A 22,067-nucleotide genomic window follows, 5' to 3' on the forward strand; every position below is an offset into this window, starting at 1 on the left:
TCTTATTCTTCTTTCTGAACTGAATCAATAATAGTTCTTAAATTAGTTCATGCGCACTGAAGTTGCAGATATGAACATTTGGAATTCTTTTTGAGCATAAGTGAAGCACATCCTGGGAAAATATCATTGTTAATGCACATTAAATGTGACCCTAGACCACAAAACAAGTCATAATCAATTTTTTAAATGTATACATCACCTGAACGCTGAATAAATAAGCTTTCTGTTGATGTATGGTTTGTTAGGATACCGCGAAATTTGGAGATCTGGAATCTGAGGGTGCAAAAAATCTAAATATTGAAAAAACCTCTTTTAAAGTTGTCCAAATGAGGTCCTTAGCAATGCATATTACTCCTAATAATAAATTTTTAAATATATTTACTGTAGGACATTTACAAAATATCTTCATGGAACATGATCTTTACTTAATAACCTAATTATTTTTGGCATAAGAGTAAAATCAATAATTTTGACGCATACAATGTATTGTTGGCTATTGCCACAAATATACCCATGCGACTTATGACTGGTTTTGTGGTCCAGGGTCCCATATTGCTCAGGGGTTGGTAAGATTTTTAAAATGTTTTTTTAAAAGAAATCTGTTATGCTCACCAAGGCTGTGTTTATTTGATCAAAAATACAGTAAAAGCAGCAATATTGTAAGTATTATTTGAATTTAAATTGGCAAAGCAGAATTTTCGGCATCATTACTCCAGTCTCATTTCACATGATCCTTTAGAAATCATTCTAACATGCTGATTTGCTGCTCAAGAAACATTACGTATTATAATCAATGTTGAAATCGGTTGTGCTGCCTAATATTTTTTATTATAAACAAGGATCAGGATTCATGGAGGTACAACAACAACAAAGAAACAGCATTTATTTGATATAGAAATCTTTTGTAACGTTATAAAAGTCTTTACTGCCACTCATTTCTTTCAAAAAAATCTTACCAACCCCAGACTTTTGACATGTCAACAGACAAAGCAACTTAAAAAATACAGCTCAACCATGACTGTGAGTTCTGACAAAATTTTATTTCAAATGTAAGTGTTCCAATAATAAAGTAAAACATAAATCAACAGCGATATAAATATTAGCTTGTAAAATAAAAAAGGGTAACATGAGGTGCTAAGCATTTCTTAAAAGGAATCACAGTCAAGTACAGAAAGGTAGCCAAGCAGCAGACAGACATTTATATATATAGATAGATATTCATAGTCAAACAGACAGGAGTGGCATTCCAGTATCATTACCGACTGATTGGAATTACAAGCACAGAAAAGTACATTAAGATGTGGGAGGGGTGGTACTCTAATGACAGTAAGTATCGTCTGTTATCTTTCAAAGTTTTAGGTGATTGGAGAAAAGGAAAGAAAGTGTAATCGAAGGGGGAAAACACAAAAATATGCACATAGTCCACAAGCCTTAAGCTACGATTGCGTGTCTTCAGAAGTTTCGTAGTATTTACAGTTTGGTTAGTCAATGATCTTGAAGCTTTTCTTCCTACAACACTACACTGGATCTTTTTTTCTAGCGTCATTTTTGTTGCTTTTTTTAAAAAATACTGAAACATTCCTGTAACAGCCAGCCCTTGTGGCTCTAATGTTTGTACAGACAGGTTACACATTTTATATACACTGTGGTGGTGGTGGTTGGTGCAGAACAAAGGACAGAATCCTTCCATCTAAGATCCATTCAAGTACAGTGTTGTGCTTAAGTTAGTCATTAGTCTTTCCAGATATTCATAGTTTTCTTGATTCACTTCATGTTTCCCACTGACTCTTAGCAAATTCACTTTGACCCAAATCAATCTCTGATCTTGACCTTACAAAGGCTGAGATTTCGGAGCTTTAAAAAACACTGTTTACACTTCTTGCAATTTCAAAGGATTCTTATTCCAAGCTAACAGGAAATAATAGCAAAGAATAGTGTTAACCTAACATTCAGCTCTGCTTAACTGGCTATTAATGAGAAGACTGAATCTATTTTTTAAATACCATGCCAACAGTCCAGCGTCTCACCATCTGGTTTTAGACAAATGTATTCTCTTACTTCGAAAACAATTGAAATATACTTTAACGTGTCCCCTTGTTTTTCGGTATCCTCTTTGCACTGCATAGTTCAGCTCAATACTCATTTTTTTCAGTCAAGGTGAGAGTTGTGGCACATTATGTTAAAAAGCCTAAGCGTTTCATTTTGTAACCACAAGAAGCATCTACTTTGCTTTGAAAAGAACACAAAAAGCCTAAAACATGACATTTGGAAAAACAAAATGAAAGAAGAAATGCATGTTTTCTCCTTGTTTTAGTAATGCTATTTACAGGACAGCGTTATCTGTCGAAGAACGAGCTTCAGCAATCTGAACACATCTCCTCTCGTTCAGTCGTTTACCGTCTCATTTCAACGACAGGACAGGGAATACTTGGTTTTTCAGGGGTTATTGAGTAAGATATTGTAATAGAGTTCAAAGTCCAATAACTTAAAAAACAGACATAAACATTGAGTCTAAATCATTTGATTGTTTAACCAAACCTGTGGACACGTTTTGTGAGGAGAGATGCTCAGATCCTGGCAACATATTCCTGCAGCTCTGATAGTGCTTGCGTGTGTTTTACTTCTTGTCTTTCTTGGTGGGCTTCTTCTTGCTGGCGGGCGTCTGAGCTGCTTTGGGGACTTCGGCGGGGGGAAGGGCCTGGGGAGGGGGGAGGGCTTGCTGGGGTACCTGTTGCTGCTGAGGGTTGGCCGTGAGGGTGGCGGTACTGCCCGGGATGTAGACGTTCTGGCGGTAGTCTGGGCCGTACTGTAGATTGTAGCGAGGGCCGAGAGTTGCAGTAGCTTCACTTGCTTCTGAGAGCAACGGTAGGGTGAGAGAGAAAGAAAAACGGCAAGAAGAAATAGAAGGAGATATAGAAGAACAGGAGAGGGAGAGAGATGGGAAAGGTTATAGATGGGTTGGTTCAGCACAGAGCTCATAATTCAGTCAGAACCGCATTGCAGCTCCCTCAGTGACCTGCTTCTGCCTGCCCATCCCCCCATGCATTATGAATGCTGTAACATCGACACACATCACATACTCAGCAACGCTCTTGCAGGAACGGAAGACATGTGAACTGTATATACAAGAGCCGAACACATTATTTTCACAGTTCTTGTAAAATGCATAAGAAATGGAAGTTACATTGTCCTCTAATGGCAGTAAGGCAGGTCTGCCTTTGTTCCCATAGAATAAATCTGATTCCCCCCACAAATTCACAAGTCAAAACTGTGGTCAATTCACTTCAGAATTAAAATTCCCTGATAATTTACTCGCCCCCATGCCATCCAAAATGTTCATGTCTTTCTTCGTTGAAAAGAATTGAATGTTTTAGAGGAAAACATTCCAGGATTGTTCTCCATATAGTGGGCTTCAATGGGGTACAATGGGTTGAAGGTCCAAATTCCAGTTTCAATGCAGCTTCATAGGGCTCTACAGCTGAGGAATAAGGGTCTTGTCTAGCGAAACGATTGGTCATTTTCCACAAAAAAAGCAAAAAAAGATATACTTTTTAACCACAAATGTTTGTCTTGCTCTGCGATGCGCCACGTATTACGTAATCGCGTTGGATAGGTCACACGTGACATATAGGCGAAAGTACCGATCAAGTGTTTACAAAGCAAACGTGCAAAGACTAAGTCAAACACCCTTCACAAAAAAAGGTAAAACAACGATATCGGACGATGAAGGTGGAGGAGAAAATGAGATGGAGTTTTTGGCCAACCGGGGTACTTCCGCATGACCTTTCCAAAGTGATGACGTAATGTGCGGAGCATCGCAGAACAGAGCAAGAAGAGCATTTGTGGTTAAAAAGTAAAAAATTTTATATTTTAGAAAATGACTGATTGTTTCGCAAGATAAGACCCTTATTCCTCATCTGGAATTGTGTAGAGCCCTTTGAAGCTGCATTGAAACTGGAATTTGGGCTTTCAAACCGTTGCACCCCATTGAAGTCCACTATATGGAGAAAAATCCTGGAATGTTTTCCTCAAAAACCTTTTTCTTTTCGGCCGAAGAAAGAAAGACATGAACGTCTGTCTTACTGTCAACTTGCAGATAATATTAATGAAATAAAAGGCCATTTAAATGTACTTAAAGACATTCATGACTTTTTCTTAACATGCTTTTAAAAGTGCACGTTGTAATAATATCAAAATTTAAAGCACATTTTAAGTGCATACATCACGCTTTAAAGAAGGACACTTATTTTGTGTTGACATGTAAGGTATTTGATTATAATTTTAACGGTATTGTGTTTTTTGATAATACTCTACATTTAAAGATATATTTTATAATGTGTAATTACAAATCTATGACATACAAGTTTCAACAGAAATTACACTAAAGTGTGTTTTAGTTCACCATAGATGCTTGTCATTACATTCGACAGTACATTTTAACCATATTTCAAAGACAATATAAATAATTGCGAAATTACATCTAATGATGTACTTAAGTCCTACTTAACTGGGACAAAAAGGCACTCTAAAATGCATTATAAATGTATACTATATTTTCATTTATTTGCAAGTTGCAATGCAATTAAGTGTCCGATTCAGTTCCCACTGAAGTAAATTCTTGTAAAGTAATATATTTCCATAATAAGTATTATTTTAAAAGTATGCTAAAATGTACTTTTTTTCTGAAGGACATGCATGACCAACAGATAATTCAATACGTGTATTGTGTTCCTAATTATGCATGTATCTCTAAATGTATATTAAAAGTATATTTACATGCTCTTACAAGTTTGATTTTAGTCAGACTAAAACAATTAGTCTTTATAAAATATCATGAAAACGTTTTATTCTGACTGAAATCATACCACCCCGATCTAGATAATGTGATTGTAGCTCGGCTTCCACTAAGCATGTATGTGAATGTATAGTTGATGGCACTCTTGGGATTCTGTTTCTTAGAAAGACCGCATTCATGTTGGCTAGAGAAGAACATCAGCACAGTGTTGTTGTTTCGGCTGCAGCTGCTGAGAGGGAGAAAGTCTCCTTTGTCTCTTTACACTCAATTAGTTTGACTCTATATAACAGTCAATAAATTCTTCCTTCTCTCTCTTCCCTTCCATCATCCAGTTACTAATGGTCTTCAGAATCTGACCTTAAGGACTGATGGATCAAATACAGTATATCTGGATAGTCTTCCCTCCTGTACAGACTGTGTTTTGGATGCTGGGGGACTGATTTGCCCCCTGGGTTGCTTAATTAGCTTAACCAGCAAGATTATCATGAACATTTAGCTTGTAAAGCTGATCAGCCAAAAGGATATTTTCTTCTTACAAGCTAAGTTTTGCTGGTTCAAAAGTTAAATTACATACATGAAATATAGCAAAGCCTGAATGTGCTAATGTTCTTATTTGCTCTCTTTCTAATGCAGTTTTATAAGAGAGGGAGCTATAAGTGAGATTGAGATTCACCGTTCGCTGCCGCCATCAGAACCTGGAGCTGTTCAGCTTCGGTAGGGGGGTTGGGCCAAGGTCCTGTTCCCGCTATCACACCAGCGCCGGCACCTGCTTCGTCAGGACGCACTCCAGCCCTAGACAACAGAGAATGGGGTTAGTGACTCGACATGTGCCAAGACACATTCATGGTGCTTTTTTCTCACATTTTACCTCTCACACACATATATGAGAACAGCAGCCAGCAAGTTTGCTAGCATAAACGCACCCGGTTCATTAGCTGAGACAGCCATTTTGTGTGACAGGGCAGGACAGTGCAGTGCAGTCAGAAAATGGAGGCTAAAGTCGACAGAGCAGAGGTAAGCATGATGTAACCAGACAGACAGCTAATCCGAATAAATTTTTTTGTCTGTTTACACCATGTGCCATGACAACACATACACTTTGCCCTTTGATCAAATCCCAAAAAGCTTCATTTAAAGGGATAGTTCACCCCAAAATTAAATTTTCATCATTTAGTCAACCTTATGTATTTGCGAACCTGACTTTCTTTTTCTTCTGCCAAACACAAAAGATATTTTGACAGCGTAAGTCAATGGGGTCCAGTGTTTGAAATATCTTGTTTTGTGTTCCGCAGAAGAAAAAGAACGACATGACAGAATTTGAATTTTTGGGTGAACTATACCTTTAAGTATATGTCTGGTTGTTACAGGCTGCTCAGTTTTTCAAAATGTCATGAATAAAAAGCTGATTTTTTTTACTCTCTCTGCCCACACAGACAGATTGATAGCGTAGTCCGTACATGAGGACAGGAATATTTCTCTACTCTATAGGGACAGACTTCACAGACTTGGCTCTACAAAGCCAAAATAAACCAAATTGGAACAAACAGGTTTACTAAGCACAGGTAAACACAGTGCAACGACAACCCGCAGAGCAAGATGCAACGAACAGCTATCAGCGATACACATACATCCAAAAGCCTTATCCTTGAATCAACCGAACTGCATGTAATTAGCGTTTACATTTATATGTGTAGGAACAGACTGGACAGCATGTCGCTGGAAGCTGCAGGACACATAATCTAAACGACCTAAACACAACATTCCACTAGAAGGCCACCAGAAGACCAGGTGAAGCCAAACGCTACCACACACTAGCCTTTTCTTCGCCTTCACTCTACCTGGACTTCTCGTATGGAGTCCATCTCTGCTGCAGGGTGTGGAACCTGTGTTGACTGAAACATAAGCACAGGAGCATGCAGCTGTCACTCAATCACCTCACGTCCAGTGAGGACGAGACTGACCAGAGCACATCGATGGGTATTTCCTTGAAGCTAAACCTTAGATAGGCCTACTATAAAGACGTTGTGTCTCACAGGTTGTTGGTTAGCTTTTAATCTGATTATTGCTGTCATAATTAATATATTTGGTGTTTCTGAAAGATTTTTTTTCCACGAGATTTCTTTTGCAGGGTTTTATTTTTGCAGGATTTTCTTCACAGGATTCTTTTGCAGGGTTTTCTTTTTTTTTTTTACAGGATTGTCATTGGGATCTATAATATTCGGAATGGTGATAATGGTAGTATTTTGGACTAAATGTAGAGATGAAAACACAAAGGAAGGAAAATGTAAGTCATTTAGGTTCTAAACTACATGTTTTTATGTGTATAATTTTCTTAAAGGGATAGTTCAGCCAAAAATGAAAATGTTATCATTACTCACTCATGCTCAAGTTGTTCCAAACCTGTATGAATTTCTTTCTTCTGTTGAGCACAAAAGAAGATATTTTGAAGAATGTTGTTAACAGACAGTTGACGGCATCCGTTGACTTCCATATTACGGGGCCATCAACTGTCTTTCATTCTTTAAAATATCTTCTTTTGTGTTCAATAGAAGAAATAAACTCATACAGGTTTGGAACAACTTGAGGGTGAGTAAATGATGACAACATTTTCATTTTTGGGTGGACTATCCCTTTAACTCTTCTTGACTCTGTGACTAAAATAGCAACCACTAAAAATCCGGGCACTCAAACGTTTATGGGTAATCCTTGAATTTGTTCTATTATTATGGTCCGTTATCTCATTCCAATCAGACAGATTGAATTAAAATTATTACAAAACTGAGAACGTAATACCACGTGGATAATCTCAAATGTATTTAAAGGTTTTGCGAGACAAGTCAATTGAATCCAACACTCACCCGCTTGGTCCGGGCCTCTGGTTTGGAGGAAATCGCCAGTCAGAGTTAGGTGGCTTTTGCTGAAAATGAGAAGAAAAGATGTTTGTCAAAACCTTGGCACAGAGATTCATATGCACTAGTAGCAGGTTCCTCCATCCCATCAAGGTTGTAGTTCTGAAACATAAATGTGTATTATTGACATCGGAGTACAATCTGATGCACATCCTCTGCTTCTCCAACGTTTTAAACGGCACGTTTGTCAGATCAGAAAGAAAAAGTTGAGGAGAGTAGTGAGAACCAGAGCAACAAAAAGGAACATAGGGTAGAAAATAGGTTGAGGGAGGATGTGTGAATAATTGAAACTTCGATCATGTCGCTGTCACGCATGAGTGTGTGTACATGAGGAAGATACACACAAGTCTGTATCAAACAAAATATGAGCTCACCTGTGGGTGGATTATGGCTACACCCCCGACTATTTCATCATTTTGCCTTTTTTTCATTTCCTTAGTATCCCACACAATTCTACTGCATCTCCCTATACCGAGTTGAGCCATTATGTTGCAAGAGGTTATTCAAGGCATGTGCAAAGTCACTCTGTAATGATCCTCTAGACTCTAGTGCATAGCATGCATACAGCTTCATCCAACTGTTTCTATTTCTAAATTATAATGATTACAAAATCGTCACCTTACTAGAACATTTGACAATTGAATCATAACTATTCTTAGATTCATATTGTTGAATTATCTGCTGTATCATTGGGCCGGAACAAATTCTGATAATGGCCTGGTTATTAATACACTTGGCATTACAGAGTGCTTAGTCCAAAAAGTGAGTCATAGTGACCTACGTGAAGCCTACGTCAATAGAAATGAATGGAGATATACTGTACAGCATGATTTCTATGTTACCAGAAATGATTTTGAGAAATTGTGTAACAGTAAAATTCAGACCTCAAACACATGAAGCTTGTATCATTCGTTTTGTTAATGGCTGCAGTTTTTTTGCTAATTAAAAGTAAATACACTGCCCAGTTTGGGGTCAGAATATATATATTAAAAAATATATATATATATATATATATATAATATAATTATTGTTTTCATTTAGCAAGGACACATTGAATTAGTCAAAAACAACAGTAAAGACGTTTATACTTTGACAAAATATTTATAATTCAAATAAATGCTGTTCCTTGGAACCTTGTATTGTCAAAGAATCTTGAAAAAATATTTCCATAAGAATATTAAGATACTAAGAAATGTTTCTTAAGTACTTAATAATGTTAGAATTATATAATACTAGAATGATTTCTAAAGGATCATGTGACACTGAAGACTGGAGTAATGATACTGAAAAATCAGCTTTGCCATCACAGGAACAAATTCAATTTGAACACATATTCAAATAGAAGCCTGTTTAAAATTACTCTATTTTTGATCAAAAAAACTGCAGTCTTGGTGAACATAAGAGACTTCTTTCAATTACATAAAAAAATCTTACCAACACCAAACTTTTAAACGCTAGTGCATAGTTTCCTCTCACCTTCACGAGTGAGTGTGTGAAGAGTCTTTTTGACAGTCGCATGCTTAGAGTGCTCTGTGGGGCCTTAACAAACACAAAGTCGCTTCTGCTGGAGATGGTGGAGAAACCAGGTGCATATGTGTGTTTGTGGAAATCCCGAGAGGCCCCCACAACCTCCATGTATCTGATAGGGCCGTCAGTATTTAGCTGCAGGTGGAGGTCATTGCGTTGGTGCTCACGAGGTGTGTGTTTGAAACCAAGTTTTTGCATGAGGCACACAATGTAACCATGGTGTCCGAGCCAGCGCACGGCTATAACAATGATAGCCAGGAATGACACAGCAATAATGAAGGATAAAGTGATTATAAGATACAAAGTGAGGTCAGGCTCCGTTGGCCTTTTGGAGTTAGAGCTCCTGCGTTCAGAAGAGGCGTCTGAGGATTTTTCAGCCTGGGTCACGTTGACTACCACGCTAGCGGAGAGAGAAGGCCTGCCGTTATCTTTTACAATCACAGTGAGACTAAAGACAGACTTGTCCTCTGCTGTAAGTTTACGGGATGTACGCAGCTCTCCGGTATGTGCGCCTATTTGAAACATTTCCGCATCAGGGCCTGAGATTCTGTAGAATAACCAGGCATTGTGGCCACTATCCCCATCCACAAATGTGATGCGATTGACTAGGTATCCGTGACCGGCGGTGCTAGGTACTAAAAACTGCAGTGTCCCATCAGATGGGGGTGCAGGGTATATAAGGACAGGAGGGTGATCATTCAGATCTTTAATAAACACATGCACTGTGGTGTTAGAGCTTTGACCTGGAGTTCCTCTATCAAGAGCCTGCACCACAAATTGAAACGCATTCAGTTGCTCATAGTCAAACTTTCTCATGGCATATATCTGCCCACTATCTGGGTTAATATACACATATGAAGACACACCGAGAGCCCCGCTCTCCAAAATCGAGAAAGAAACTGTGGAATTCTCCCCCACATCTGGGTCTGATGCAGACACGGACAGAAGGGGAGCATTTGGGGCATTGTTTTCGACTATGTCTATGGAGTAAGAAGGCTGTGAAAAGACTGGGGGGTTATCATTAACATCTGAAAGACGCAACACAAAGGATTCCTGCGAGGAACGAGGCGGGGAACCAGAGTCTGTGGCGATCACAGTGATGGTGTATTCAGCCAAAGCCTCTCTGTCCAGCTGGCCATCGGTCATTAAAGTGAAAAGCCCCTTATATGGCGAACTCAACTTGAAAGGCAACCCATAAGGGATGTGCACATTCACTTCACCATTTTTCCCTGTGTCTTCATCTCTGACTTTGATGAGAGCGATGACAGTGCCTGAACTCACATCTTCAGAGATTACAGGAGAAACCACATTAATGCTGATAGCAGGAGTGTTGTCATTCACGTCAATAATCTCGATTTTGATGTTGCACGAGCCCTCCATGGGAGGTATTCCTTTGTCCCTAGCAAGAATAGTGACGTCATGCACTTTAGCGAGTTCGTGATCAACTACTCCTGTAACTCTAATTTCGCCAGTCATAGAATCCACGCTAAAGAGTTTCAAAACATGATCAGGGGTGTATTTATCGAACGTGTAAGATATTTCACCATTTTGATCATGATCAGCATCGGAGGCATTAAGAGTTGTAACTAATGTTCTATGAGGTGAATTTTCTAAAAGCGTGACTCTTTTGGTAGGGTTGTGAAAGTGCGGAGCATTGTCATTAACATCTAAAATGTTGATAAAAATGTCACTATTTCCGGACTTTTCTGCACTTCCACCATCAACTGCAGTTAAAATTAATCGAAATTCACTCGTCTTTTCTCTGTCAAGAGGCTTGTTTAAGACTAAAATTGGGATTTTGCTTCCGTCACTTTTAGTTTCTACTTTTAGAATAAAACAATCGTTTTGACTGAGAAAATAAGCGTGCAGTGAATTCACACCCACGTCAGGGTCATGCGCACTTTCTAAGCGGAACATCGTGCCGGGCGCAGCCGCTTCTGAAACTTCCAAAGAAGTGTTTCGGCTTTGGAACTGTGGCGCGTTGTCGTTAACATCCACAATCTCTATCGTAACGCTGTGCATTTCCAACGGGTTTTGAAGAGAAATCTGGATCCGAATGTGACAATGTAAACTTCCTCCGCACACACTCTCTCTGTCCATTGTTTGCTTGACCACCAAAGCTCCAGATGTCAGGTCTACGTCAAAATATTTATCATTAGATTCCGAGATTATTCGCATCTCTCTTAGAAGTATCTCTTGAACTCCCATTCCTAAATCTTTAGTCAAGTGTCCAACAGTAGTTCCTGGTTTAGATTCCTCCGCTGTGGAATATAAAAGTTCCGAAGCGTTCGTTGCAAAACACAAAGCATTAAGAACAATCCAAATTGCAGCCCAGTCCAAAGATCTCCGAAAAAGCTCTTTACTCTCCATTTTTTAATTGAGTATTTTCACTAGTAGCTACAGACTCCTTCGATATGTTAATTTATGCATATCCTGCCAAGTAGGAGAGAAACGTTTTGTTTTGTATCCATGATATCCACCATTGGTTGTAAGTTTCTAAAATAACAATACAGCTCTTGCTAGCAACAAGTGGGCTTCTTGGAGACGAGTGAAAAGGGGTGGGGTTAAAATCGTGCGTTTCTATTGGAGGAAAGTTACTTCGCTCAGACAAAGCACATGTGGTGCTGTCCAGGGTGCTGAAAGCAGCGTCACTATATCACTGCTACGTAAACATAATATAGTGAATGTATAACTTGTTTGAAACGAGTTTGTCTCACCTGTTGGCTCTCGAACGTCCACGCGCTGTCTGGCAATGACGCATCAAGCACGTTTAGCGTGTCTGTAAAGTTTGTGGTGCTGCTGGGCTTAACGAGGGTGAGATCACTGAATTCTGACATTGGAGAGAGATAGGAGCCAAAGGACTGACTCTGAGACATCATGTCTCCTCCGAGAACCTCCACATACTTAATGGGCCCGTCAGTGTTGAGCTGGATCTGCAGGTTTCTGTTGGGGTTCTTGTATCCAGAATCAGTTCGTCTAATACAGCAGCTTGAGCCGCCTCTACTGCCTCGCGCACATTTCACCAGTAGTATGAAAAATGTCACCAAAGACAACAAAGACACAGCGGCTAAAGAGATGATCAGGTACAATGTAATTTTTCCACTTTTTTTGCTAGGCTCTACGTTTTTCTTATAATAGTCTGAGATGGGCTCATGAAACCCGTCCTCTATTTGTATATCAACCGTGACCGTAGTGGAAAGCTCCGGGCCTCCATTATCCTTTATCTCTATCATCAGTCTCTGAGAGGAGTCGTCTTGCTCTGAAACAGCACGTTTAGTCCTCACCTCTCCCGTATGTAAATTCACACTGAACAGTGACGCGTCCGTGGCCTCCGCGAGCCTGTAGAAGAGCCAGGCGTTATGACCCGAGTCCGCGTCCACTGCTGTTACCTTAGTAACGAGATGTCCTGCTTTAGCAGAACGGGGCATCCTCTGATGGGAGACGGACCCCATGAGCGCGGACGGGTAAATGACAGAGGGAACATTGTCGTTCTGGTCCAAAATAAACACATACACTGTGGCGTTGCTGCTTAGAGATGGAGAGCCATGGTCTTTAGCCTGAACGATGACCTCAAACACTTTTATTTTTTCGAAATCAAACGAATGCATGCTAAATATGCTTCCATTGTCAGAGTTTATATACATATACGATGATATTGGGGTGTCCCAAGCTTTAGGGTTGTCAATTGAGTATGATATTTTGCCATTTACGCCGACATCAACGTCTTGGGCGGATACTGAACAGATAATGGAGCCTGGAGTGTTATTCTCTGTTACGTACACATAATACACTTTATCAGAGAACTTCGGGGAATTGTCGTTAACATCAAGAATTTTAACTGGAATTATTGTTTTGCTACTTAAAGGCGGGGAGCCTGAGTCAAATGCAGTGATTTCCACGTTGTACTCTGGGAACGACTCGCGGTCTAAAACACCGTTTGTAACCAACGAATATTCATTTGAGAAAGATGGTTTTAAAATAAATGGAAGGTCAGACTGTGTCTGTAGTCTGACTTTTCCATTGTCACCAGAGTCAATGTCCCGTGCGCTTATTAACGCTACAACTGTCCCGATTGGCGCGTCCTCGCGCAAAGGACTCGGTTTAGACGTTAGCAGTATCTGCGGTGGATTGTCGTTTATATCCGAGACTTCTATTTTTACCGTGCAATGGCCCTCCATTTCGGGGACACCTCTGTCTCTGGCACGTATCTCAATATTGTACATAGGAGTGGTTTCATAGTCCAACTCCCCGTTTAGAAAAATGTCCCCGGTTTTCTCATCGATGTGAAACAACGAGCGCAAAGCATCAGACGTGTGTTCACCTAAGGAATATTGTATCTCTCCATTTGGGCCTTCGTCCAAGTCTTTTGCTTCAACTTTTAAAAATGTCGTGCCCTGTTTAGTGTTTTCAGAAATAGACACTTTGTAAACATTTTTCTCAAAAACGGGATTGTTGTCATTGTTATCTAGCACCGTGATGTTTATTTGTGAAGTTCCAGATCTAACCGGGTTCCCTCCGTCTAAAGCAGTTAACATCAGCTGATGCATCGGTTTCTTCTCACGGTCCAGAGATTTCTCCAGTACTAATTCTGGTACCTTTCGACCATCTCCAAGATCTTTTATTTTTAAACTGAAACAGTCGTCTTTACTCAACGTGTATGATTTCAAAGAATTAGTGCCTACATCTGGGTCTATTGCGCTCTCCAAAGGAAAGCGCATACCAGGAACAGCGGATTCTGCTATTTTTAAAACGTGGTCAGTCGACTGAAAATGCGGGTAATTGTCATTAATATCCTGTATGTCGACCTCCACTCTGTAAAGTTGTAAAGGGTCCTCGATGACGATTTGAAGAGGCAACAGACAATTTGCGTTTTCTCCACAAAGGATCTCTCTGTCGATTCTCTCATTAACCACTATCTCTCCTCTGCGTGAATCCAAGCTGAAATACTGCTTACCTGATTCAGAGGCTATTCGCAAATTACGGTCATACAGCTCAGATATTTTCAAACCTAAATCTTTTGCAATATTTCCAACAACCGCGCCCACATTTAATTCCTCTGGAATTGAGTAGCGAGTCTGTCCGTCTGTCGTACTCCACAAAAGAAGAAAGAGAAAAAAGAAGAGCAAATGCCTCCACCATCTGAATGCCAGCCTCTTTGTCATTTTGATTTAAAATCCAGACGATTCACCGTGCTAATAAAAAACTAGGGATCCCACCACGACGACAATTTAGCTTGTCCATTTTGCCTCAAAAATACATTACAATCCATTTTATCGGAGCGATTAGAGCATCCCTCGCCTGCGCTCGCACTGAACGGTGTGATGTCAGTGGGGGAGGGAGTAGATCTCTTTGTACAATTCTGCATGTGATTGGTGTAGGCATAAACCGCAGTAACCAATAGCAAAAGAACTGCCTCTTAAAGGCACCAGCACTTGCTGTCTACTCACAACAAAGGACCTTGCAATGCCATAGTTTTACTCTTTTCCCCAACAAATTAAAAAAATTCTATATGAATTATATAAAACTAAATTCTCTGGGATTGTTATTATTATGCAGTAATGTCAAATGTCAGCATAATGTTATATAAAATATAATATATATAAAAGATAACGGCCCTAATAGGCTATAAATATACATTTTATATTTAAATTAGGGCTGTCAAAATAAAGGCGCGCGCATGCAATTATTATTGTTTAAAAAAGCATCCGTTTTTTTCTGTCATCCTTTGGCTAGCGTTACATTATGATCACGCTCTTATTCACACAAATGCTTTTTTTAAACCATTCAAGCCACAAGACAATAGAGAACGTGCTCAGACACGTTAACTTAAAGAGTTGTGTGAAAATTAGATGCGGGTGACAGATGCTTCATGAGCGGCAGCGGCAGATCTTAAAGTCAAAGCAGCCTAATACACCAGTTGCTTTGATGTCTTTCATTAGTGTTAATCCAAGAACAAAGGTAACAGATAAAATGTTAGCTTTAATAAGGATTCATCTATATTTAATTTATTATTTATGTATTTAAGACTGTAAAGTGTTTGATAACTTTCCATTTCTGTATCGGCATACCCATTAGACATGTTAAAAACGATTATAATGGGTTTATGTAAAGATTTTTTTAAGATCAAGTTGTTTTAAAACCTATTAAATGTTGAAATTGATAGCTTTCAATACTGTAATGTTGAATGTCTATAATTAACGTTTTAAAAAAATCTATTTCATAGAAGCATCATCAGTTGCAATTTTAGTATCAGTGATACTTCATTCATAAATAGATGCCATTACAACAAGTATTTGAAATAAACTGTCTTTAAGTTGTTTCTACATTAATTTTGAGAGTAACTGTGAATTATATATATATATATATATATATATATATATATATATATATATATATATATATATATATATATATATATATATATATATATATATATATATATTAGGGATGTCAAAAGATTAATCGCGATTAATCGCTCGTGTTTACATAATATATGTGTGTGTCCTCTGTTACTTATTATTTATATATAAATACACACACAAGCATGTATATATTTAAGAAAAAAATATTATTTTTATATATAAAACATTTATATTTATATATATTATAGATTGTATAAATGTATATACAGTATATACATGGAAAAATTTCTTAAATATATACATGAATGTGTGTGTATTTATATATAAATAATAATTAACAGAGTACACACACATATATATGTAAACACAAACTTTTATTTTGGATGCGATTAATCTTTTGACAGCCCTAAAAAAAAAAAAAAAAAAAAATATATATATATATATATATATATATATATTACAATGAAAAAAATTTGATTAATTCGCATTTTTAATCGATTGACAGTAGCTTACTAATTTACATATATGATTTTTGACAGCTTAGCTCACCTGTTGGCTCTCGAACGTCCACGCGCTGTCTGGCAATGACGCATCAAGCACATTTAGCGTGTCTGTAAAGTTTGTGGTGCTGCTGGGTTTAACGAGGGTGAGATCACTGAATTCTGACATTGGAGAGAGATAGGAGCCAAAGGACTGACTCTGAGACATCATGTCTCCTCCCAGAACCTCCACATACTTAATGGGCCCGTCAGTGTTGAGCTGGATCTGCAGGTTTCTGTTGGGGTTCTTGTATCCAGAATCAGTTCGTCTGATACAGCAGCTTGAGCCGCCTCTACTGCCTCGCGCACATTTCACCAGTAGTATGAAAAACGTCATCAGACACAACATGGACACTGAAGCCAAAGAAATGATCAGATATAATGTTATTTTACCGCTTTTCTTGTTGGGCTCGATAGTTTTCTCTCTATAGTCTGAGATGGGCTCATGAAACCCGTCCTCTATCAGTATATCCACTGTGACTGTGGTGGACTGGATCGGTTCTCCATTATCCTTTATCTCTATCATCAGTCTCTGAGAGGAGTCGTCCTGCTCTGAAACAGCGCGTTTAGTCCTCACCTCTCCCGTATGTAAATTCACACTGAACAGTGACGCGTCCGTGGCCTCCGCGAGCCTGTAGAAGAGCCAGGCGTTATGACCCGAGTCCGCGTCCACTGCTGTTACCTTAGTAACGAGATGTCCTGCTTTAGCAGAACGGGGCATCCTCTGATGAGAGACAGACCCCATGAGCGTGGACGGGTAAATGACAGCAGGTGCGTTATCGTTCCGGTCCAGAATAAACACATGAACTGTGGCGTTGCTGCTCAGAGATGGCGAGCCATGATCTTTAGCTTGAACTACGATGGTGATCAGTTTAGTTTTCTCATAATCAAACGAGTTCATGCTGTAAATAGTTCCATTTTCAGAGTTGATATAAAAATAAGATGATGCTGGGACGTGATTAGAACTTGAATCCAGGACTGAATACGTAAGTAGAGCGTTTTTATCCTGGTCAATATCAGATGCAGACACAGAAAACAGTGAAGTGCCTGCAAGATTGTTTTCGTTAATGTTAACGTTATATGAGGTCTGAGAGAATACTGGAGGGTTGTCATTTACATCAAGCACTTTAATATTCAAAGTCTTCGCAGTTTTTAAGGGTGGAACACCAGAGTCTAAGGCCAGTATTTCTACACTATACTCTGAATGAACCTCACGGTCAAGAAACGAGTCAGTTATTAACGAATAATAATTATGAGAAGGTTTCAATTTAAAAGGAACATCCGTAGAGACAATTAGCTCAACTTTTCCATTATTACCGGAATCCAAATCTTTGACGGTAATCAGAGCCACCACAGTTCCCACCGTTGCATTTTCAGGCACGGGGCTCGGTAAAGATGTCAGGATAATCTCTGGAGGGTTGTCATTCTCATCTATGATATCTATCTGAACCGATGACTGTCCCTCGAGCTCTGGATTCCCCTTGTCTTTAGCACAGACATCAAAAGTATACGTTTTTTTAGTCTCGTAATCTAATTTTCCAATGACTGTTATTTCACCGGTTTCAGCGTTTACAGTAAAGGCATTTCTTACAAGTTCAGGCGTGTGCGCGCCGAACGAATACTTTATCTCACCGTTAGGACCTTCGTCTAAGTCAGTGGCTTTTATTTTAATCACACTTGAACCAGCAACGGCGCTTTCTAGAACGGATGCTTTGTATGCAGCAACTTCAAATGTTGGTTCGTGGTCGTTTATATCTTGAACTATTATTTGCAGTAAAGATGTGCCAGATCTGACTGGATTTCCGCCATCTAGAGCTGTTAATATTAGCTTGTGAACTGCCTGTTTCTCTCTATCTAAAGGTTTCTCAACCACAAGTTCAGGTACCATTCTTCCATCCCTAAAAGTTTTTACATTAAGACGGAAAAAATTGTTATTGCTCAGAGAATAAGCCTTTAAGCTATTGCTGCCAACATCGAGGTCCTCGGCACTTTCAAGGGTAAATCTTGTGCCAGGTGCCATCAGTTCAGATATTTTTAATGTGGCATCTTTAGTATGAAAGTTCGGTGCATTATCATTTATATCTTGTATTTCTATCTCTACGCTATGCATCTGCAATGGATTCTCAATAACGATCTGCAGTGGCATTAGACAACTGGCGCTTTGTCCACAGAGCGTTTCTCTGTCTATTCTGCCATTAACTACCAGATCACCCTTCCCTGAATCCACATTGAAATACTGTCTATTTGATTCAGATGCTAACCGCAATTTACGTTCGGCGATATCTGAGATGTCAAACCCCAAATCCTTCGCGATATTCCCAACGATAGATCCTTCCTTTAACTCTTCAGGAATTGTGTAGCGAATCTGCGCTCCAACTGTATTCCACAATAGAGAGAAAACGAGCAGCCAAAGCGCTGCCCATTTCCATTCTCTGATCTTCCTGTGCCTCATTTCTCTGTTGCGCTTGATATTCCCATCAACAAATCTTTATCTTATATCCATAGAAAATCAGAATGCTGTTCTCCATGTTCAAATAAATGTCTACTCAACGCATCCTCGTTGTGGTGATCCGCCTCATAAAGCGTTCATGTTTCCTCTCGCTCTGCTCTCATCATTGTACTCCTCCTCTGGCTGGGGGAGGGAGTAGATCTCTTTGTATGGTCTGAAGCACGATTGGCACAGAGCTCAACGCTCACTCATCCAATAGATTCTTTGCTGTTTCTTAAAGGCATAACCAGCCCTCTGTGGTGTGTGTTACGGCATCTAGTGGAGAACTGTGCTCTCAAATGTGCTGTACAGTTAGTACCAGGCTTGTTTCTTAGCTACTTAGAGAGGCAAATATTTCTGTACGCAACATGACACTGAAATGACAGGATATGAGCATTTGAGCATAAGGGAGGTAGGCAAGTTTTACTTGTTTGTTCTTAAAATTCAGTGGAAAACAATTTAAGCATTTAATGTGCTATTTGAACTTTTAACATATGTTATTTAGGCTTTTGCCTTTTCAGTTTCTATATGAAAAAATTGTCCCAATAAACTTTTTATTTTATTTTTTTATTTTTTTGCAACAATCCCTTCTAAAACTATGAACAGGGATAGGCAACGTCGGTCCTGGAGTGCTGCTGTCCTGGGGCGCGTTTCCCAAAAGCATCGTTAGCCAACTATCGTTGAATTGTATTGATAAAAACGGAACTTGCGACCAAAGTTGGTTTTGGGAAACGCACCCCTGCAGAGTTTAGCTCCAACCCTGAAATTAGAAATACCCTGAAGACATTGATTAGCTTATTCATGTATGTTTGATTGGAGTTGGAGCTAAACTCTGCAGGACAGCGGCCCTCCAGGATTGACGTTCCCTATCCCTGCTGCAGAGTAACATCGTCACGGGAGCTGTCCAGTCCAAAGTGCTGAATGCAGTCTGAAAACTTTTATCTGCAGGAGTTTTGACATCACAAATATTGTGCGAAAATGTTGTTAAACTTGGAATTTGCACGTCAGTGAAATCTATTTAACATTTTTACATTTAGAAAAAAAGTTAATGATTGCGTTGCTAAGACGGGGTTTTAGAAATATTGATTCTCACCGCCAATTTGTTTAAAATTAAATCCATTTCATTTCACTGCTCGTGATGTGAATCAGTATAAGACATTTCCAACGGTTATGATGAAACATGTACATATATCGTTTTAAATGCGATTTCCTTTTACTGGTATACGCTTTATCAAGCGTATAACTATCTCAACATGCCAAAGTTTCCTCTACGATATCCCCTACAAGAAACAAACAAACAAATAAATAAATAAAAAAACTAAAGACATTCTAGATGATGATGACTTCTGTCCAAAATAGAGGCTCAGATAAACCAGAGAAGCGATCTCGGAGCCAAGTAAACACACACACACACACACACACACACACACACACACACACACACGCGCGCGCGCGCTTATCAAAAGTGTGCAACGTCACACATTTGAAAGTGCATTGCAAGATATTTTAAATTTTATTTAGAAGAATACTATTATCACATATAGTTATCTATTGATGCTGAGGTAATTAATTATTCTGCGTCTCACCTGTTGGCTCTCGAACGTCCACGCGCTGTCTGGTAATGACGCATCAAGCACGTTTAGCGTGTCTGTAAAGTTTGTGGTGCTGCTGGGCTTAACGAGGGTGAGATCACTGAATTCTGACATTGGAGAGAGATAGGAGCCAAAGGACTGACTTTGAGACATCATGTCTCCTCCCAGAACCTCCACATACTTAATGGGCCCGTCAGTGTTGAGCTGGATCTGCAGGTTTCTGTTGGGGTTCTTGTATCCAGAATCAGTTCGTCTGATACAGCAGCTTGAGCCGCCTCTACTGCCTCGCGCACATTTCACCAGTAGAATGAAAAACGTCATCAGACACAACATGGACACTGAAGCCAAAGAAATGATCAGATATAATGTGATTTTGCCGCTTTTCTTGTTGGGCTCGATAGTTTTCTCTCTATAGTCTGAGATGGGCTCATGAAACCCGTCCTCTATCAGTATATCCACTGTGACTGTGGTGGACTGGATCGGTTCTCCATTATCCTTTATCTCTATCATCAGTCTCTGAGAGGAGTCGTCCTGCTCTGAAACAGCGCGTTTAGTCCTCACCTCTCCCGTATGTAAATTCACACTGAACAGTGACGCGTCCGTGGCCTCCGCGAGCCTGTAGAAGAGCCAGGCGTTATGACCCGAGTCCGCGTCCACTGCTGTTACCTTAGTAACGAGATGTCCTGCTTTAGCAGAACGGGGCATCCTCTGATGAGAGACAGACCCCATGAGTGTGGACGGGTAAATGACAGCAGGTGCGTTATCGTTCCGGTCCAGAATAAACACATGAACTGTGGCGTTGCTGCTCAAAGATGGGGAGCCATGATCTTTAGCTTGAACTACGATGCTGATTAGTTTCATTTTCTCATAATCAAACGAGCTCATGCTGTAAATAGTTCCATTCTCAGAATTGATATAAAAATGCGAAGATGCTGGAACGTGATTTGAATTGAAATCCAGAACTGAATAAGTGAGTATACCGTTCTTGTCTCTGTCAATATCAGTCGCAGATACAGAAAACAATGAAACACCTGCATGATTATTTTCGCTTATGTAAACGTTATATGAAGACTCTGAGAATATTGGAGCGTTGTCATTCACGTCAGTTACTTTAACATTTACAGTCTTCACAGTTTTTAAGGGTGGAACACCGGAGTCCATGGCCAATATTTCTACATTATATTCAGAATGAACCTCACGGTCTAATAATGAGTCCGTTATCAACGAATAGTAGTTATCGAAGGAGGGTTTCAATTTAAAAGGAACATCCTTAGAGACAATTAGCTCAACTTTGCCGTTATTACCGGAATCCAAATCTTTGACGGTAATCAGAGCCACCACAGTTCCCACCGTTGCATTTTCAGGCACGGGGCTCGGTAAAGATGTCAGTATAATCTCTGGAGGGTTGTCATTCTCATCTATGATATCTATCTGAACCGATGACTGTCCCTCGAGCTCTGGATTCCCCTTGTCTTTAGCACAGACATCAAACGTATACGTTTTTTTAGTCTCATAATCTAATTTTCCAATGACTGTTATTTCACCGGTTTCAGCGTTTACAGTAAAGGCATTTCTTACAAGTTCAGGCGTGTGCGCGCCGAACGAATACTTTATCTCACCGTTAGGACCTTCGTCTAAGTCAGTGGCTTTTATTTTAATCACACTTGAATCAACAGCGGCGCTTTCTAGAACGGATGCTTTGTATGCAGCAACTTCAAACGTTGGTTCGTTGTCGTTTATATCTTGAACTATTATTTGCAGTAAAGATGTGCCAGATCTGACTGGATTTCCGCCATCTAGAGCTGTTAATATTAGCTTGTGTATAGACTGTTTCTCTCTATCTAAAGGTTTCTCA

General features: G+C 39.5%; 1 protein-coding gene across 25 annotated transcripts in view; it reads right to left on the reverse strand.

Annotated features, from left to right (window-relative positions):
* Positions 1 to 1,016: 1,016 nt before the first annotated feature.
* LOC307118589 (protocadherin gamma-C5-like) overlaps positions 1,017 to 22,067 on the reverse strand; it is a gene marked incomplete at its 5' end in the record, with an annotated part of 138,416 nt that continues 117,365 nt past the window's right edge. For 11 of the 25 annotated variants that reach the window (XM_079804270.1, XM_079804257.1, XM_079804256.1 and 8 more), the window contains 3 exons: positions 1,021 to 2,850; positions 5,469 to 5,587; positions 7,654 to 7,712. In XM_079804270.1, coding sequence (XP_079660396.1) covers positions 2,618 to 2,850; positions 5,469 to 5,587; positions 7,654 to 7,712 — 411 coding nt within the window. In that variant the 3' untranslated portion in view covers positions 1,021 to 2,617. Of the gene's footprint in view, positions 2,851 to 5,468; positions 5,588 to 6,633; positions 6,688 to 7,653; positions 7,713 to 9,180; positions 11,602 to 11,948; positions 14,552 to 16,142; positions 18,763 to 22,067 lie in introns of those variants that run through there. The other 14 variants (XM_079804247.1, XM_079804269.1, XM_079804249.1 and 11 more) reach the window with 6 other exon arrangements.

Source organism: Gobio gobio, assembly GCF_949357685.1.
Source record: "Gobio gobio genome assembly, chromosome: 22".
Taxonomy (NCBI): Eukaryota; Metazoa; Chordata; class Actinopteri; order Cypriniformes; family Gobionidae; genus Gobio; species Gobio gobio.